General features: G+C 49.4%; 1 protein-coding gene across 1 annotated transcript; it reads left to right on the top strand.

Moving 5' to 3' along the window:
• Positions 1-2,484: 2,484 nt before the first annotated feature.
• On the top strand, positions 2,485-10,695 carry WNT2B (Wnt family member 2B). The gene is made up of 4 exons (XM_032421498.1): positions 2,485-4,351; positions 5,387-5,664; positions 6,118-6,382; positions 9,398-10,695. The coding sequence occupies exons 1-4, from the start codon at positions 4,006-4,008 to the stop codon at positions 9,625-9,627; spliced, it is 1,119 nt and encodes a 372-aa protein (XP_032277389.1). The 5' UTR covers positions 2,485-4,005; the 3' UTR covers positions 9,628-10,695.
• The last annotated feature ends 4,408 nt before the right edge of the window (positions 10,696-15,103 follow it).

Genomic DNA, 15,103 nt, shown 5'->3' with positions numbered 1-15,103 from the left:
GTGATGAAGCGACACTTTGCTAATTTCAGCATCCTGGTAGTGCTTCCTAAAGACCCAACTAGCGTGCTTCCCGGTCCCCAAATGCTACTTGGCTACTCCCTTTCCTTTCCTTTCTCCCTTCTACTCTCACCCCACGTGGTTCACATTAAATATTTTGGAAAAACTCTGGGTAGAAGAGCTAGAGAGGGGGCAAGCCAGTGATACAGAGGGATTCAGCAGTCCCAGTGAAAGCGAGGAAGGCAGCAATGGATCCAGGACGGGGAGTGAGTGCAGAGGTCATTTCAATCTCCTTGAGTCACACCTGTCACAGCTGTAGGCCCTAGATGACTGCCTCAGTGGTCATCACTTCTGAGATAAAGTGGAAAGCTGCTTTCTAAAGGCAGGTCAGGCACCCAAGGTGATTATCTCTCTTTCCTTTAGGAAAAAACCCCAGCAAGATTGATATTCTGTCCAAACCCTGGAAGAGATGCCTGTTGACTCTGTGTGTGTCCATGTTCCAATCCGGAGCAGAAGGTCATCACTATCGCCAGCTAACAGTCTGATCTTCCCCACAGCCCTTCCCTTACTCTCCAGTCACTCCTTCCCTCTCCCCACCTCTTGCTGGAGGAGGAAACAGATGGTCTCTTCTTATTCTGTGATAAACAGAACAAGAAATAGGGGGCTCCTCGCATGTGCTTCCCTGTTCTATTTTGCATTCTGCAGGGAGCTGGATGTAGGGAATCCCAAGAGCAGGACAGTGTTCGTGGATTCACGAAGGGAGAGGAACAGAGTGGTATCATAATACTAGCATTATTGTTACCAACGACGACTGCCATTTCATGAGCCTTTACTAAGCTCTGGACACTAGAGCTAAGTACCTTATGAGCATCATCTTCTTCAATCCCCAGAGTAATCCAGGGAGGTAGATACTATTATTATCCCCATTTCACGCATGAAGACAATGAGGGCTAGGAGGGGAGTGGTAAGAGACTTGCCCAAGTGCACACCAGTTTTGGAGCTAGATTGCTCTATTCCTGGTTAAGCACTGTATTGTCTCTCTTGCTCTTGGGATGAAAATGAACTTGGATTTTGGAATCAGATGTCCTTGGTTCACCTGGTTCTCCTCTGACTAGCCCTGATGGACAGAGCTGGGTGTTATCACTTATACTCCCTGAACCTCAGTTTCTTCATCTGTAAAATGGAGATCTCTCTGTCTCGTATGATTTTTGTTAAGGTAAACGTTTTATCAACTGTAAAGCACCATATAAATGTGGTATAGAGAGATCCAGGGACAGTAATAGTTTTATCCCTGCATTCAAAGCCCTGTGTGGGCTGGGCTGAATTGTGTACACTAGGGACTGTAAGAGGGGAAATGAAAAGAGGATCCCTGGCCTCATTAAAAAGACACAAATATAAAACATCTGCAAATAGGCTGGCAATGTCAACAGGAGTGAGGCTGTAATTGAAATGAAGTTTATGGCCGGCTAGGGGGAAAAGAGAGTTGGCAGTAAATCAGAGCAGTTAGGTGTTTATTCAACAAACAGTTATTAAGTATCTACTATGTGCCAGACACATTTCTAGGTTCTGGGGATAGCAAAGTGAACAAAACAGACAAAAATCCCTACCTTCGTGGAACAGGGTGTCTGAATCACCTGGGGATGTTGGTAAAAATGCAGATTCTGATTCAGTAGGCCGGGGGTGGGGCCCAAGGCTCTGCATTTCTAACAGATCCCCAGATGATGCCGATACTGCTGTTCTTTATCGGGGCCACACTTTGAGAAGCAAGGGGCTAGAGTAGGGTATGAGTCACTCTGTCAAAGGAAGGGATGTGAATTGGTCAAAAGCAGGTGTAGGGAGCATTCTGGGGCAGGAAGCCGGGAAGGAAGTGAAAACTTCTGAAAGGGAAAACAGAGCTGGAGTCGGGGCATTTCACCCCCTCTTACCAGCCAATGAGCTGGGGGGTGCCTTAAACATCTTTGTGCCCTAACAGCTGAGCTCCATGCTTGGCACACGGTAGGCATTCTGCAGGCATGTGTTGAATTGAGAGGGGGCTCAGGCTCAGTTTTATTGGAGGCCCCCACACCAACTACAAGGGCCTGACCACTGGCCCGCAGGCAAGCGCCCTGCTCTGCAGAATCTTAGTGGGGTACTTAGTGCAGCTACTTAGAGGGTATGGGTGGTTGTGGAGAAACATAATTATCTTCCTGTCTTAGATACTGAACAGATGTTCCCACGCTCAGTGAGGATGTAACAAGAAGGACCAATGTGGGCTGCAGCAGAATGGATTTAAGTCAGACCACAGGAAGGACTTTTTGCCAGAGTTTGGCCTGCCCCACTCCAGACTGTCTCATGAGGGCTGGATTACTGGTCTCCCATTCCCATCCAACCCCCCTCTTTCCAAGCCCCAGTAAAAAAAACAAACACCCATTGCTTAGAGCAGTACTTGGGTTGAACTGGGGAAGCAGAACGGCGGTGAGACAGGGACGAGCTCCAATTCCAACGGTCTTGATTCTCCAAACAAAGCACCGCGGCAGTGGGTGTAACTCCAGGCTGTGCGTCAGGCGGCCTTTTCCGGCCTGGCCCAGCCCGGGGTGTTTATTTTGTTTGTTCCTGGAAGCTATTGCCCTGATGGACAGTGCTGCTGGGGACGCTGATTCCATGGGATTTGTCAGTGGTGGGCCAGCCCTCTCCCTGTTCCCCGGGGACAGATGGGCCCCATCAGCCCTGCTCAGCTCCAGAAGAGGCAAGCATCAGCCCTCCTTGTGTTTGTTTGAGTTGGTGTCACCAGCGGTGACCTAGTTTGTGGGTGAGGGCCGGGTGCGCAAATGTGGGCGGGGGGGGGAGGGGGACATAGAGCCCAGGGCGGTCCAGCTTTTCCCCTCTCCCCACTGGCTGCCTTCTGTTCTCCTCACCCACTTCTAGGCTCATTTTTGGGATCTTTCCCAAACCACAGGCTCGCTCATTCACAGACCAAACCAAATCTTTCCAGCCTGTAGCAGCAACTGCCCTCCTTGACCCCCACCTGTTCAGAGAAGGGGACAAAGGTATCCCTTTGATGTGTTAGGAGAACAGAGAATCCCCAGCAAGCCAAGGAAGGTGCTAGATGTTGGGAGAGACAGCGAGGGAGTGAGAAGTGGATGAATGGGTCAGATCGCATTTGGTGGCCTTGTGGGGAGAAAAGGTCACGATGCAGTCCTGTCTTCCCTGAAACATTCTTCCCAAGGCTTGCGGTGGAGTCCAGGGCTAAGAGCGTTTGAGTGAAGAGAAAATATTGCCTTGAGAAATTTGGGAGTGACTCTAGCAACCCAGCTAACTTTTAGTAGCCCACCCCAACTGACCTCCTTCCAATTGCTTGAATTAGGTGGACTGGGGACTGGAATATGGGGAGGGTCACCCCTGTTGCTTTATCTTGGCTTTGGCTTCCCACTGCTAACAGCCCTCTGCCCATGTAGGTTCACCCAGGACATCATCCCTTATAGGTTGGGGAGGATGATTTTCAAAGACTCGTTAGTTAAGAAAGGCCGTGGGACCTAGAAATAAGGGTACAGGGAGGAAATCTGTGGGGGGAGTGTTCCTCCCCAGACCTCAGGATTGGGGGTGAGGAGTTTTAGTTACACGGATCTGACTAGAGCTGTAAGCATTCCTCCCAGTTGCCCACGATGTCTCTTCCCACCGGCCCCTCCCTGTCTCCATCCTTCTCCCCCAAACCATGTCTTCATGGACCAGCCATGTAGGACGTGCCTCTCACATGTGGGTGTAAGAGTGTTGTCTCAGACTCTTGTTTTGTTAGTTTATTTTTCTCTGAGGCTCTTAATGTTTATTAAATAAACAGGCAATGGGTTTGTGTGACATGCCCACGGCGTCTATGTATGTGACACATGCCTGGCCCGTGTTCTGCAAGTGTGTGTCACTTTGGCCTCTGGCTGGGGAGCGGATGATGGTGAGAGACCACTCAATGACTCTCTGCAACTGCATAACCATTTCTCCAGAGCTTGTGGGGAAAGCTGCACCCGTTGGCCTCCGGGAATGTGGGTTGGAGGAGGGGAAGGAACCTCTTCAAGCTGTGAATGCCAAACCTCTCCCCTCCTGATCCCCCTCCCGAGGCAGGAAAAGGACCAGGCTGCTCTGACAGGGCCATCTCCACCTTGCAGGTACATCGGGGCCCTGGGGGCGCGAGTGATCTGTGACAATATCCCTGGCCTGGTGAGCCGGCAGCGGCAGCTGTGCCAGCGGTACCCAGACATCATGCGCTCGGTGGGCGAGGGCGCCCGAGAATGGATCCGGGAGTGTCAGCACCAGTTCCGCCACCACCGCTGGAACTGCACCACGCTGGACCGGGACCACACTGTCTTTGGCCGCGTCATGCTCCGAAGTAGGGGCCTCTTCCACCCTGCCCCACCTGCTTCCCCTTCTGTGCCCGGGGTGGGGGGTGGGGGGTAGGCATGATCCTCCTCCCCTCTCCTCCACACTGCTTCATCATCAGAGAGACGGTTGAGGGCAGAGCCCAGGAGATGGCTGGGAACCAACCCTCAGTTACTGAGAGATGTAGGCAGGGACCCCTCTAAATTCCAGTGTTCTGGGATAATGGCACAAAGGTACAGCGTTCCCTGGCACCTCCTTCTCCCTTCTTCCCTTTCCCCCCCGTCCCCAAGCCCAGCCTGGGTGTAGGGCTGAGGACTGGGAATGGCTGCTCTGTTCTTACTGCCACCATCACTACCCTCAGCCCAACCCTCACCCCAACCCTCCCAACACTCCAGTAATGGCGGCAAGGGATAAACAGAAAGGTGATATGTAAATATTTGGAGAGTTGGCGGCTTGGCCCCAGCTCAGCAAAAAAGCTAAGCCGAGCTAGACAATAAACTAGGAGAAAGGGAACGAGATGGGAATCTGGCGGTGTCTGGGGGACAGGGGTGATGAGTTATCAATCGCCAAGAGCAGGATGGGAAGGAAGCAGGCCGGGGAAAGTAGCAGGTCTCCCCAACCAGGCTGACCCCTGGGCTGGGGGTCTCTATTGTAAGGGAACTGTCCAGCAGAGTAGGCCTGAAAAGGCCTGGAATGTGGACCGAGGCAGGCTTAGCTGAGCCATCCCCTCTGTGGGAGAGGATGACTCACTGTGAAACTTTTCAATGGATGGACCCAGGGAGTTTGGAAGAAGGCAAGAGTACAGGTCAGCCCAAGAGGTCAGATGTACAAAGTGGATAGAGAGTGGTGAGGGCCAAGGCGAAGAGGTCAGATACTCTGGGGAATGCTCTTGGAAGGGAAGGGTGCCTTGAATAAAGGGGGTACAGGAGTTGCTCTGGGAAAGACAAGAAGAGAGGAGGTTGCAGAGTTGGGGGTTGTGTGGGCTGAACAAGGGGACAGATGTGGGCCTCTCTGCTGAACCCTACTTCTCCCTCTGTCTCTGCAGGCAGCCGGGAGGCAGCATTTGTATATGCCATCTCGTCAGCGGGGGTGGTCCATGCTATCACCCGCGCCTGTAGCCAGGGTGAACTGAGTGTGTGCAGCTGTGACCCCTACACCCGTGGCCGACACCATGACCAACGTGGGGATTTTGACTGGGGTGGCTGCAGTGACAACATCCACTATGGTGTTCGCTTTGCCAAGGCCTTTGTGGATGCCAAGGAAAAGAGGCTTAAGGATGCCCGGGCCCTCATGAACTTACATAACAACCGCTGTGGTCGCACGGTCAGTACTCATGTCTATGCACGTACGTTCATGTCTGCTGGGGGTGACCAGGGTGTGTGATCATGGACTGAATGCGAAGGTGGAAGCACTAAAGGCTTCTGGATCACTTCCAAAGACCCCAACCCCCATGGCATTGGAGCAGTAAATGCAAGGGAGCTTGGGAATGCCTAGATTCAACCAGGTGCATAATGTGTCTTCACATAGGTGGAAAGAAGGGAAAGGCAGAGAAAAGAGGGGAAGAAGTTCCAGGAAGGATTCATGGAAGAAGAGATTCTTGACTTTGGTCAGGAAGAATGGGTGGGATCTGATAGGGGGAGAGAACAGCCGATGGCCCTTCTGTCCAGCCTAGGCCAGGTCCGGCAGATGTCGGAGCACTCCTGCTTTTAGCCCCGGGGAGGACTAAAAAGTGCCCTGACTGGCTGCCTCTCCCTCACCTGCTTCCCCACCACCCAGGCCGTGCGGCGGTTTCTGAAGCTCGAGTGTAAGTGCCACGGCGTGAGCGGCTCCTGTACTCTGCGCACCTGCTGGCGTGCACTCTCAGACTTCCGCCGCACGGGTGATTACCTGCGGCGGCGCTATGATGGCGCCGTGCAGGTGACAGCAACCCAGGATGGCGCCAACTTCACAGCAGCCCGCCAAGGCTATCGCCGTGCCACCCGGACTGACCTTGTCTACTTTGACAACTCCCCAGACTACTGTGTCTTGGACAAGGCTGCAGGTGAGTAAGGAAAGCAGGTAGGGATATGGAGCCCCCAGCTCTTGGTGCACGCAGCCCTGGTTAATCACGGTGTGGTCAGCCTCAGGAGTTAGGGAAGCGGTACTGTAGGAGGAGTCGGTCTCCTCCCGACACGAACACCTGATAATGAGATTGGTGGTGAATGCCTCAGTCCACCAGTCCCAGGGCTGCCCAAGCAGGGGAGAGGTCATCTGTCACACCTTTCTATCCCCAGCATCTGGGGTACAGTAGGTACTATGCAGGGAATGTTTAAATGAGTCACCCATTTTCCATAGCAAGCAATGGGTGGGTTGAACAGAAGAAGCATGTGATGGAGCCCTAAGTCTCTGGCTCTTTACAGCCTAGCTAAAGAAATGAGATGTAACAGGGAGACAAATGCAACTGCAAAAGACAGATGACTGGAGAAATCCAGAAAAGCTTATTTGAAAATGTGGAACTTAAGCTCTTTCTTCAAGTGTAGGGATTACCTGGACAGCCTAGAGAGAAGAACAGGCAGAGAAGCAGAGTGGCAGGTGGGAAAGTACACGTTCGTTCTCGGAACCGAGAACTCAGATTAATCTGACTGAGTGAAGGTTTGGGATGGGGGGACTTGAAGTAGATAGATGGGTTTGGATCAGACCATGAGTGGCCTTGAAAGGCTGTATCCAGTGTGCTGCCATTGAAGATTCAAAAATGGAACTGGGAAAGCAAGGAAAGAGGAAATCCCAGCAGGGCTAACCACTAGCAGAAAGCAGCAAATTGTTTTTCAATCTGTTCCAGATATTTATGGTGGAATTCTTGGGGATCCTGGAGCTTGATATGCTATTGCCCCCACAGAGTAGAAGTCACCATCTTGGCTCATATTTCAGGTTCAGACAGGTTAGACAAGGAACAACCTGCTGTGCAAAAGAACAGCTCTTCCCCTGGTCTGTCATGCGCTCCCAGGCTCTTCTCTGTAGACTTGGCACTCAGGCCTTGGGTGAGATAGAGCCAGAGACCTCAGCTGTCTTCAGTTCTGTTTGTTTTCACCCATCACAGTCATTCCTGGAGAGTCGAGTGGCTCAGAGCAAAACTGGGCACAGAAAGAGGGTGGGGCTTCACCCAAGTAACACAGAAAGTAGTTTGTGTCCTTTGGATGGTGCTAGGAGAAAAAGGGTGGAAAGAGCCCTTCCAATTCTCCCAGTGACGTCCTGCCACTAGGTATGTTTTCTTTCTACGTGATGCAATTCAGAGGTCTACTCTCTGAATGTCTTGAAATAACTCCATAACATCCAAGGTGTAAGCCTAGGCTGCCATACCTAAAATGCACCTTTGGGGTAGGATCTTTGGAGTTAGAAGGGAGGATGGGTCCTGTATGCGTTGGTTTTCCTCGGAGGCATAAAATTAAGTCTCATAAAACCCAAAGTGGGGCCTGGAATTCAAAGGGTATAAGTCATCCTACAAGGGAGTAAGGAGCCAGAAATTCCCTCCAAAGCAGTCCTGTCCAGTTGGAACTTCCTGTGATGATAGAGATGTTCTACATCTGTGCTTTCCAATACGGTAGCCACTTAACCACATGGGATTATTGAGTATCTGAAATGTAGCTAGTGTGACTGAGAAACTGAGTTTTAAATTGTATTTAATTTTAGTTAATTTAAATCTAGATGATCACATGTGGCTAGTGGCTATTACACTGGAGAGCTCAGCTCCAGTCCATAGAAGAGGCTTTGGGTGCACAAGAGAAGGACTTAAGCCCCAGTCCTTGGAGTTAGGAGAAGGAGAGAGTAGGACTAGTTAGGTCACAGGCTGGAGGAGTGGCCTCCTAACATTTTGGGTTGTATATTCCTATCGATAAAAAATTCTTGGGAGTATGTACCTCCAAAATGTGGATATTTACTTATAACAGATAGATATATTCCACTGTATTAATATGTACATTATAAAACACACAAAGTAGAGATTTTAAGTTTATGAGATAAAAAACAAATATAGAAGTCCTAAGTTCTAGCATTTTCTTTGCATATGGCAGTAGAATGTGCAGGCTGCTGTGAGAGAATCAGTCAGTCTGTTCCCCTCCTTCAGCCCCCAGGCCAGTTCATGTCCCATCTCTGGGGAAACACTAGGGTAGGTACTTTCTAGGGTCCATCCCATCCAAAATTCTATGATTTTATGATCTGTTGTCAGGATCTCTTTTGCTAAAATTGGTCAGAATGAAGTCCTGAGCATTCTCTGTGCAGGGGGATAACATCATCCTTACCCTTCAAGAGTTCCTACTGTAAGGGGCAAGGGATATTCTGTAGGAATTCCATAGGGATATGCTTCTGGGCAGTCATGCTAATCAGTTTGCCTCCTCAGTTGAACAGAGATTATAGACATAGTGTAACAATCCACTGAGTTAGATGCTATTATTATGCCTATTTTCATAGGAGAAGACTGAAGTCCAGAGAGATTAACTACCTTGCAAAATCACATAGCTAGGATGTGGCGGAGCTGGAATTTAAACTTGGACAATCTGACAATAAGGCCTGTGCTTTTAATGGCCATACTATACTACTTCCCTGTATGGTACAACTTAATAAAATATCAACTAAGGACCAAAATACTAACAAATGGTAGCTGGATCAGAGTTGTGGCAAGACTTCTTGGAAAAGATAAATTATAGGCTAAGTTGTTTTTTTGTTTTTTGTTTTTTTAACTTTTTAGTATGGATAACTTCAAACACGGAGAGCCCTTACCCAGCTTTAACAGTTGGGAGCATTTTAAGGCCAGGTCTTGAAAGAGATACGGAGCTGTGTATTGGCCGGGTTGGGGGGTGGGGGGTTGTTGCAGGTGAAGTCAATGGTCTTTGGGGAGCCTTGATGGTGGGAAGAAGCCAGGCTGGTGCAGAGGGAAGCAAGGAGATGGTCATTTTGGCTAGTTGGGCATATTTTCAGGAAAAGGGATTCTTTATGGTTTCCTCGTGAGGATGTGGGTAAGGGAACCCAGAGCAGCTGAAGGAAGAGGTAGCTTGGTTCTCACTCTCTCTCTTCCCCAACCCAGGTTCCCTAGGCACTGCGGGCCGTGTCTGCAGCAAGACATCTAAAGGGACGGATGGCTGCGAAATCATGTGCTGTGGCCGAGGGTATGACACAACTCGAGTCACCCGTGTCACCCAGTGTGAGTGCAAATTCCACTGGTGCTGTGCAGTGCGATGCAAGGAGTGCAGAAACACTGTGGACGTCCACACTTGCAAGGCCCCCAAGAAGGCAGAGTGGCTGGACCAGACCTGAACACAGAAATACCTCACTCATCCCTCTACTTCAAACCTCCTGACTCAAAAGCACAAGATCTTTGCATGCACACCTTCCTCTACCCTCAACTCTGGGCTGCTACAGTTTCTATTTAAGGACTTGGAGAGTAATCCAGAAGGACTCTCGTGTCCTGACTGGTTCCTTAGCCCTGGGAAGGAGTTGACAGGGGATCTAAGAAATTGAATGGCTCCCTGACTGCCCCCTTGGGAGGTTAGAAGGGAGAGTGGAAGAGGGAGGGGTCTTCAGAGTGATAGAAGTTGCACTAAAGCACATGGTCAAGGCTCATCTTTCCTTTCCTTTGCACCGGCTTCCTGACACTTCTTGTGTGTGCAAGAGGAAGGGTACCTGGGGAGAGCTTCTTTGTGTTCCTACCTGACTGAGGGGAGATGGGACAGAGATGAAACCACATCTCTTCCCTGGGTCAGTTTGAGCAGACTGCCTGGTACCCCAAAAGAAACTCTTAGGCTACAACCTTCTTCCATTATCAAGAGTCTGGGATTGCTAGATAAGAGTTAGCCATAGTGGACAAGGTTCCATTCACATGCTCATAGGTTTATAAACTGCTGTATTTTGTAGGGGAAAAAAATTATATGACTACACAAACATACATTCTCGTCCAATCTCCCGCCTCTTTTCAACCTGTATCAGACAGCATGTTGCTCACTCGCCTCTTATTCACCTGCTGCCTGTTCAAACCGAGTGGCATGTAGTGGTTCTTATGCCTACCAGATCACTAGAATACCCTGGAACACTCCCGAGAAAGAGTAATTTAGTAAGCCTACCTAGGCCTTGGGATTTGATTTTTTTTTTTTTTTTTAAGTTCCTATGCATTATTCTAGAGGTCAGCCAGGTTTGGGAAATACTCAGTAAAAGATATGGGACTCATGGGGGGTGGGAGAGGGTAGCAGGTCTGATCTCAAGGGCCCCACATGAGGCATCAGTGTATACTAGGCAGGTATACTAGGCAGGGATCTTTGGCTTGAGCAATTTTTAGGAGAGGATCCTGGTCTTCAAAGCTGGGAATGGAAGCCAGTGGCTACAGAGGGAAGGAGAGCTGGGGCTTGGGGCCAAAATGGTAAACAGCTCAGAAAGCAGCCTTTCCCCATTTATTCAACAAAATTTTTTTTTAGTGACTGTCCAAGTCCTGGTGATTATTACTGTTCACTCCATCTTTGGCTTAAATAGGGGAGTTTCTTCTATGCTACCACCCGCTGCCTAACTAAGCTTGCAGTAGAGGAGTCTCCAGGGATGGTAGACTTAGTAAGCTAGAGGCTAGGACATGGAGTCCCCAAAACCGTCCTGTCCTGTTTTTATGTGACTCAGACAATGGCTATCTCTTGCCTGGTGATACTGTAAAAGACCAAAGTGGCATAGAAATTCGCAGTCATGACAGACCTGGGTTGAAACCACAGCTGTGCCATTTACTGTTTTTGATATTTTGAGCAAGATACCCACATTCTCTGAGCCTTTATCGTCTCCTCTGTAAAGCGAGGTTACAAACCTATCTCAGATATTGAGTTTTAATTATGACCCCCATTCCAGCCATCGGACGCTCTTACCAAAGTCCCTAACTGGTCTAGCCCATCATGATGTCTCTTAGAACCTTCCATTTAGAACTGTACAGTATTGACAGCAGGCTGTAGATTAAGGGGCCTACACAAGGAATTCTGAGTATAGGCACCCCCCCTCCTTTCCAAGTTCCTCTCCAACAACCCTTGGGGTCCTCACGTGTTTGTGGCGCAGCTTCACTCTGCACAGGCAGCAGAAGGATGGGGGAGCCAGAGCTCTGGGCCATGGGGGCAGATTTATTTGGATGATAGGACTAATATTTGTGTAACCTGCTGAGACCTGTGTGGGAGAGTTTAGGGTGGTTTTCTTTTGGTGAGGGGTTTGCTCCGGTTTCACATCCATTAACACAAAACATGAGCTAGTCAGGGCCCTTGTGGTCTGCGGTGAGGGGATTCCTGTGGAGAAATGGGACTGAGTGAGTCAGGCCAGGGGAATGTCTTCCTTGCAGAGTGGATAACTGATGAGCCAATGGTGGGATTAGGGAGGGGGATATGGGAGGGGAAGAGAAGAGCTTCTGACATCTTGAGCTGGGATTAGGAGGAAGAAAGCCTTGGAGTAGTGGAAAGGTAAGGGGGTCATAGTCAGTCTGAATCAAGACTAGAACTGCAAGAATTGACATAAGGGTACTGTCTTTGAGTAGAGCCTCGGGTCCCAGTCCGCCCCTACTCACAAGAACGCCCAGGTTACCGCATAAAGGATAGCTAGACCTTCCTGGGACTTCAACCCAAGTTCACTCTGCCTGTGCTCTGTCACCTATTCCTTTTCAGTTCTTACCCCGTGGAAGGAACTGAGCCTCTTCTGGCATCTCATACTGCTCTGTGCTTCTCCTGGGCTCCAAACTGTAGTTCGTTCCTGTGAGTGGTTAAGAGCAAGCTGGCCAGAGAGTGACATGTATGAACAGTGCGGTGGACAGAGAGAGAAAAGAGGTCCATGTGAACCCCACTATTGAGGCTATGTGGTCCCAAGAAGGAATGATGGCCAAACAATTACTTTTTCCTCTTATTTCTTAGCTTGCCTCTGCATTCCAATTGGCTTTGGACAACAGGCATCCATTCCGCAATAAACAAACAAACAAATTTATGTGGAACAAGCAGCAAAAGGAGAACTGCATTTGGTGCAGCCAGGGCTCCATTTAGTTCTGCTGCCACCCACTCACTGCCTCTAACCACCCCCTCCCACCCATCCTCTGGTCAGTAGAGGTCTGTCCCTCTGGCAGCAGTCCCTTCGCCCCTCTCCTCTCTGACACTCCTTCGTGTCGGTCCTCATCTCTTCTAACTTTCAATATTTAGTAGGATGCCTTGCAGAAAGTGCCATTTGGATACAAAGTTAGCTTCAAAGACATGATCTCTATCCTTTAAAGGTCTTAGCCTCTTTTAGAGAAGGCACGTGGCTGAAATACCTCGGCTGCAGAGCCTGTGGCCAGTTTCCCTCATGTACAAGTAAGAACGCCAGCCTGAACCCAGTCCTGCACGTAAGAGCCAACTTCTGTGATTGCTAGCCTTGAATAATAGCGCTAACCCATACGCTTTCTTAGAATGATGCTGGAAAAATGAAATCAGGGACTTCGGATTATTTAAAAAAATTAAATACTGCCTGGCCCTGAACGTCTGTTTGCAAAAAGTCTTGTAGGTCTGACTCGTGACTACTTACAACCTCGTTTCTCTTCCTCCCTATTGCAGAGAGTAATTTCTTCTCCTTTTTCTCACCTCCCTTAGCAAGAACACCAACCACTAAGTCTTTTGCCAAATTCTTGGACCCACTCAGGACGTTGGTTTCTATATGGCTTAATATAAGAGAGATAATCAGGATTTTTCTTTTTTCCTCACCCTTTCTGAGATTTTTAAATGCCCTCAGTGGTCATAGGGCAGAAGCCCAAGGGAGGCCGCCAGGGAGAGTATGTTTCTCATCCCTGGGAGGCCGTCAGCCTAGCTCCTGCAGCCAAATTACAGCACCAGAGAATAATGTGATGCATTCCTGGGCAGGTCCGTGGGACCCTGGGCGCCTGGGCCTTGTGGAGAGAGGTGCCAGACACAGAGCTCTCCGTAAGCAATCCTGCAGAGCCGCCCCCTGGGTGCAGAAATGAAATACGGGAGAGCTTCACATTACACGGAGACCTGTAGCTCACACCTGGTTATTGATGGCCTTGGTGGAGGCCTCTGCCCCCACCCTCCACTTGGGAACTGCCTGCTACTACGGGGGTTGGGCACCTTTGAAGCAATGTTGGAAAACAAGAAAGAGATGCTTCCTTTCCACTCTTTGCTCCTCCTGTGAGCCTGCGCACAACGGGGAGGAAATGCACACACATGAGCTGCGCTTCTGTGGACATACACATAGCTTCTCCCAGGCTGCAGCAGAGTTCTAGTCCGCCTCCCTCTCCCCGACAATAAAACAAGCAACTGGATTTCAATCAAATCCTTCAAAAGTCATACCAACTTCAGGGATTCAGCCATCACCAAGGAACGTTAAAAAGTTCCATTATCAATACGCGAGCAGCTGTGCGGTTTGGGGACTGGTATTCCCCTGGGAAGTGGCAGGGAAAGGATGCAGAAAAGGCATGGAGGGGAGAGATCAACAGGAGACAATTGCCACCCAAGCAGAATGGCTAAGACTGTGGGACTTCCCATGGCTGGTTCACGCTGGGGATAGTCCAATCTGTGCCCTGTGTGCTAAGGATGACGGGGCAGCCTCCTAGGACTGCACGAGGTAGAATTACCAAGCCTGCAGCCCAAGACCTGTTGTTTTTAACTTTTATTCGGTTAGAAAACAGGATAGCTTTGGGTTCCAGAGATAATGTCCATAAGAGAGAGGTCCTGGAGAGGAGCAAGCAGTGACTTTTCTAGGGTAAATATGTTACAGCTGCTGCACTAAACTGAGCTTTCCTAGAAGCTGTTAATCTCTTTGGGTGACTGGCAGGTTTCAGGCAATAGCCAGTGGAGTGTCAATAATATGCCTGTCCCTGACCCCGAAGGTCAAAGGGATAGAAGAGGGGGAGAGTTTTTAAGTAAATTTTTCCACTTTCCATTCATGGCTTAAGTTATCCCTGAGCATCTTTGGGGCTCTTCCTCATTTACTGAAGACATTTTAGTCATCCTGGAGTTGAGAAAGCAAGGGAAGCATTCTGCCCCTGATCCCTTAACTCTGAACTACTGTGTGCTCACTTCTGTTCTTGCCTATGAGGCTATAGGTGGAGCAGCTAGACGTAGACGTTCTCTTTCTTTGACCAAAAGGAGCTCAAATCTGGTGACTTTACTTCACCACCAGCAGCCCCTGTATGCAGGCCTGACCAAACAGAAAGGCTAAACTGAGTGAAGAAAAAGGGAAGACCAGGTAATCCACAGCTGTCCTAATGACAACTGTCTGGGTGGGGTTCCCGGAGAATAACTGTGATGTTCATGAGAAGCATTTTCAAGGACAAAATGCTTTAACATATACCTAATTTTCACACCGACCCTGTGAGGAGGAAGACATTCTCACTGCACAGGTGCTGTTCAGAAAGGCTCAGGGATCTGTCTGAGGTCATGTGATACGGAGTGGCGCAGACAGAACTCAAGTCCGGGGTTTCTCACTTCACACCCTGTGTGTTCTCCTCAAAGACTGAGACTACCTCAGGCTGGAAGGGCCAGAGTCCCAGCCCCTTCAGAACAGAAATGGATACAAAATATTCAAGGAGAGTATAGGTGAGCAGAATTTACAACAGGAACAGCCTACGCCTTCCTTCACCACACCAATGAATCCCCTGTCATTTTGGCCACTGTTTCCACTGCCACAAAATGATCACTACACTAAGTAGTCTGCATTTAATCTACTCTGGCTCCTAGTACTTTCTATTCCCTTTTTTCTTCTTCAGATTAACACTTTAACCATTTGTTTTAATTTTATCTAGTTC

The sequence above is a fragment of the Phoca vitulina genome, unplaced genomic scaffold (genome assembly GCF_004348235.1).
Source record: "Phoca vitulina isolate PV1807 unplaced genomic scaffold, GSC_HSeal_1.0 scaffold2, whole genome shotgun sequence".
NCBI lineage: Eukaryota > Metazoa > Chordata > Mammalia > Carnivora > Phocidae > Phoca > Phoca vitulina.
This window is presented reverse-complemented; position numbering and strand designations above follow the sequence as displayed.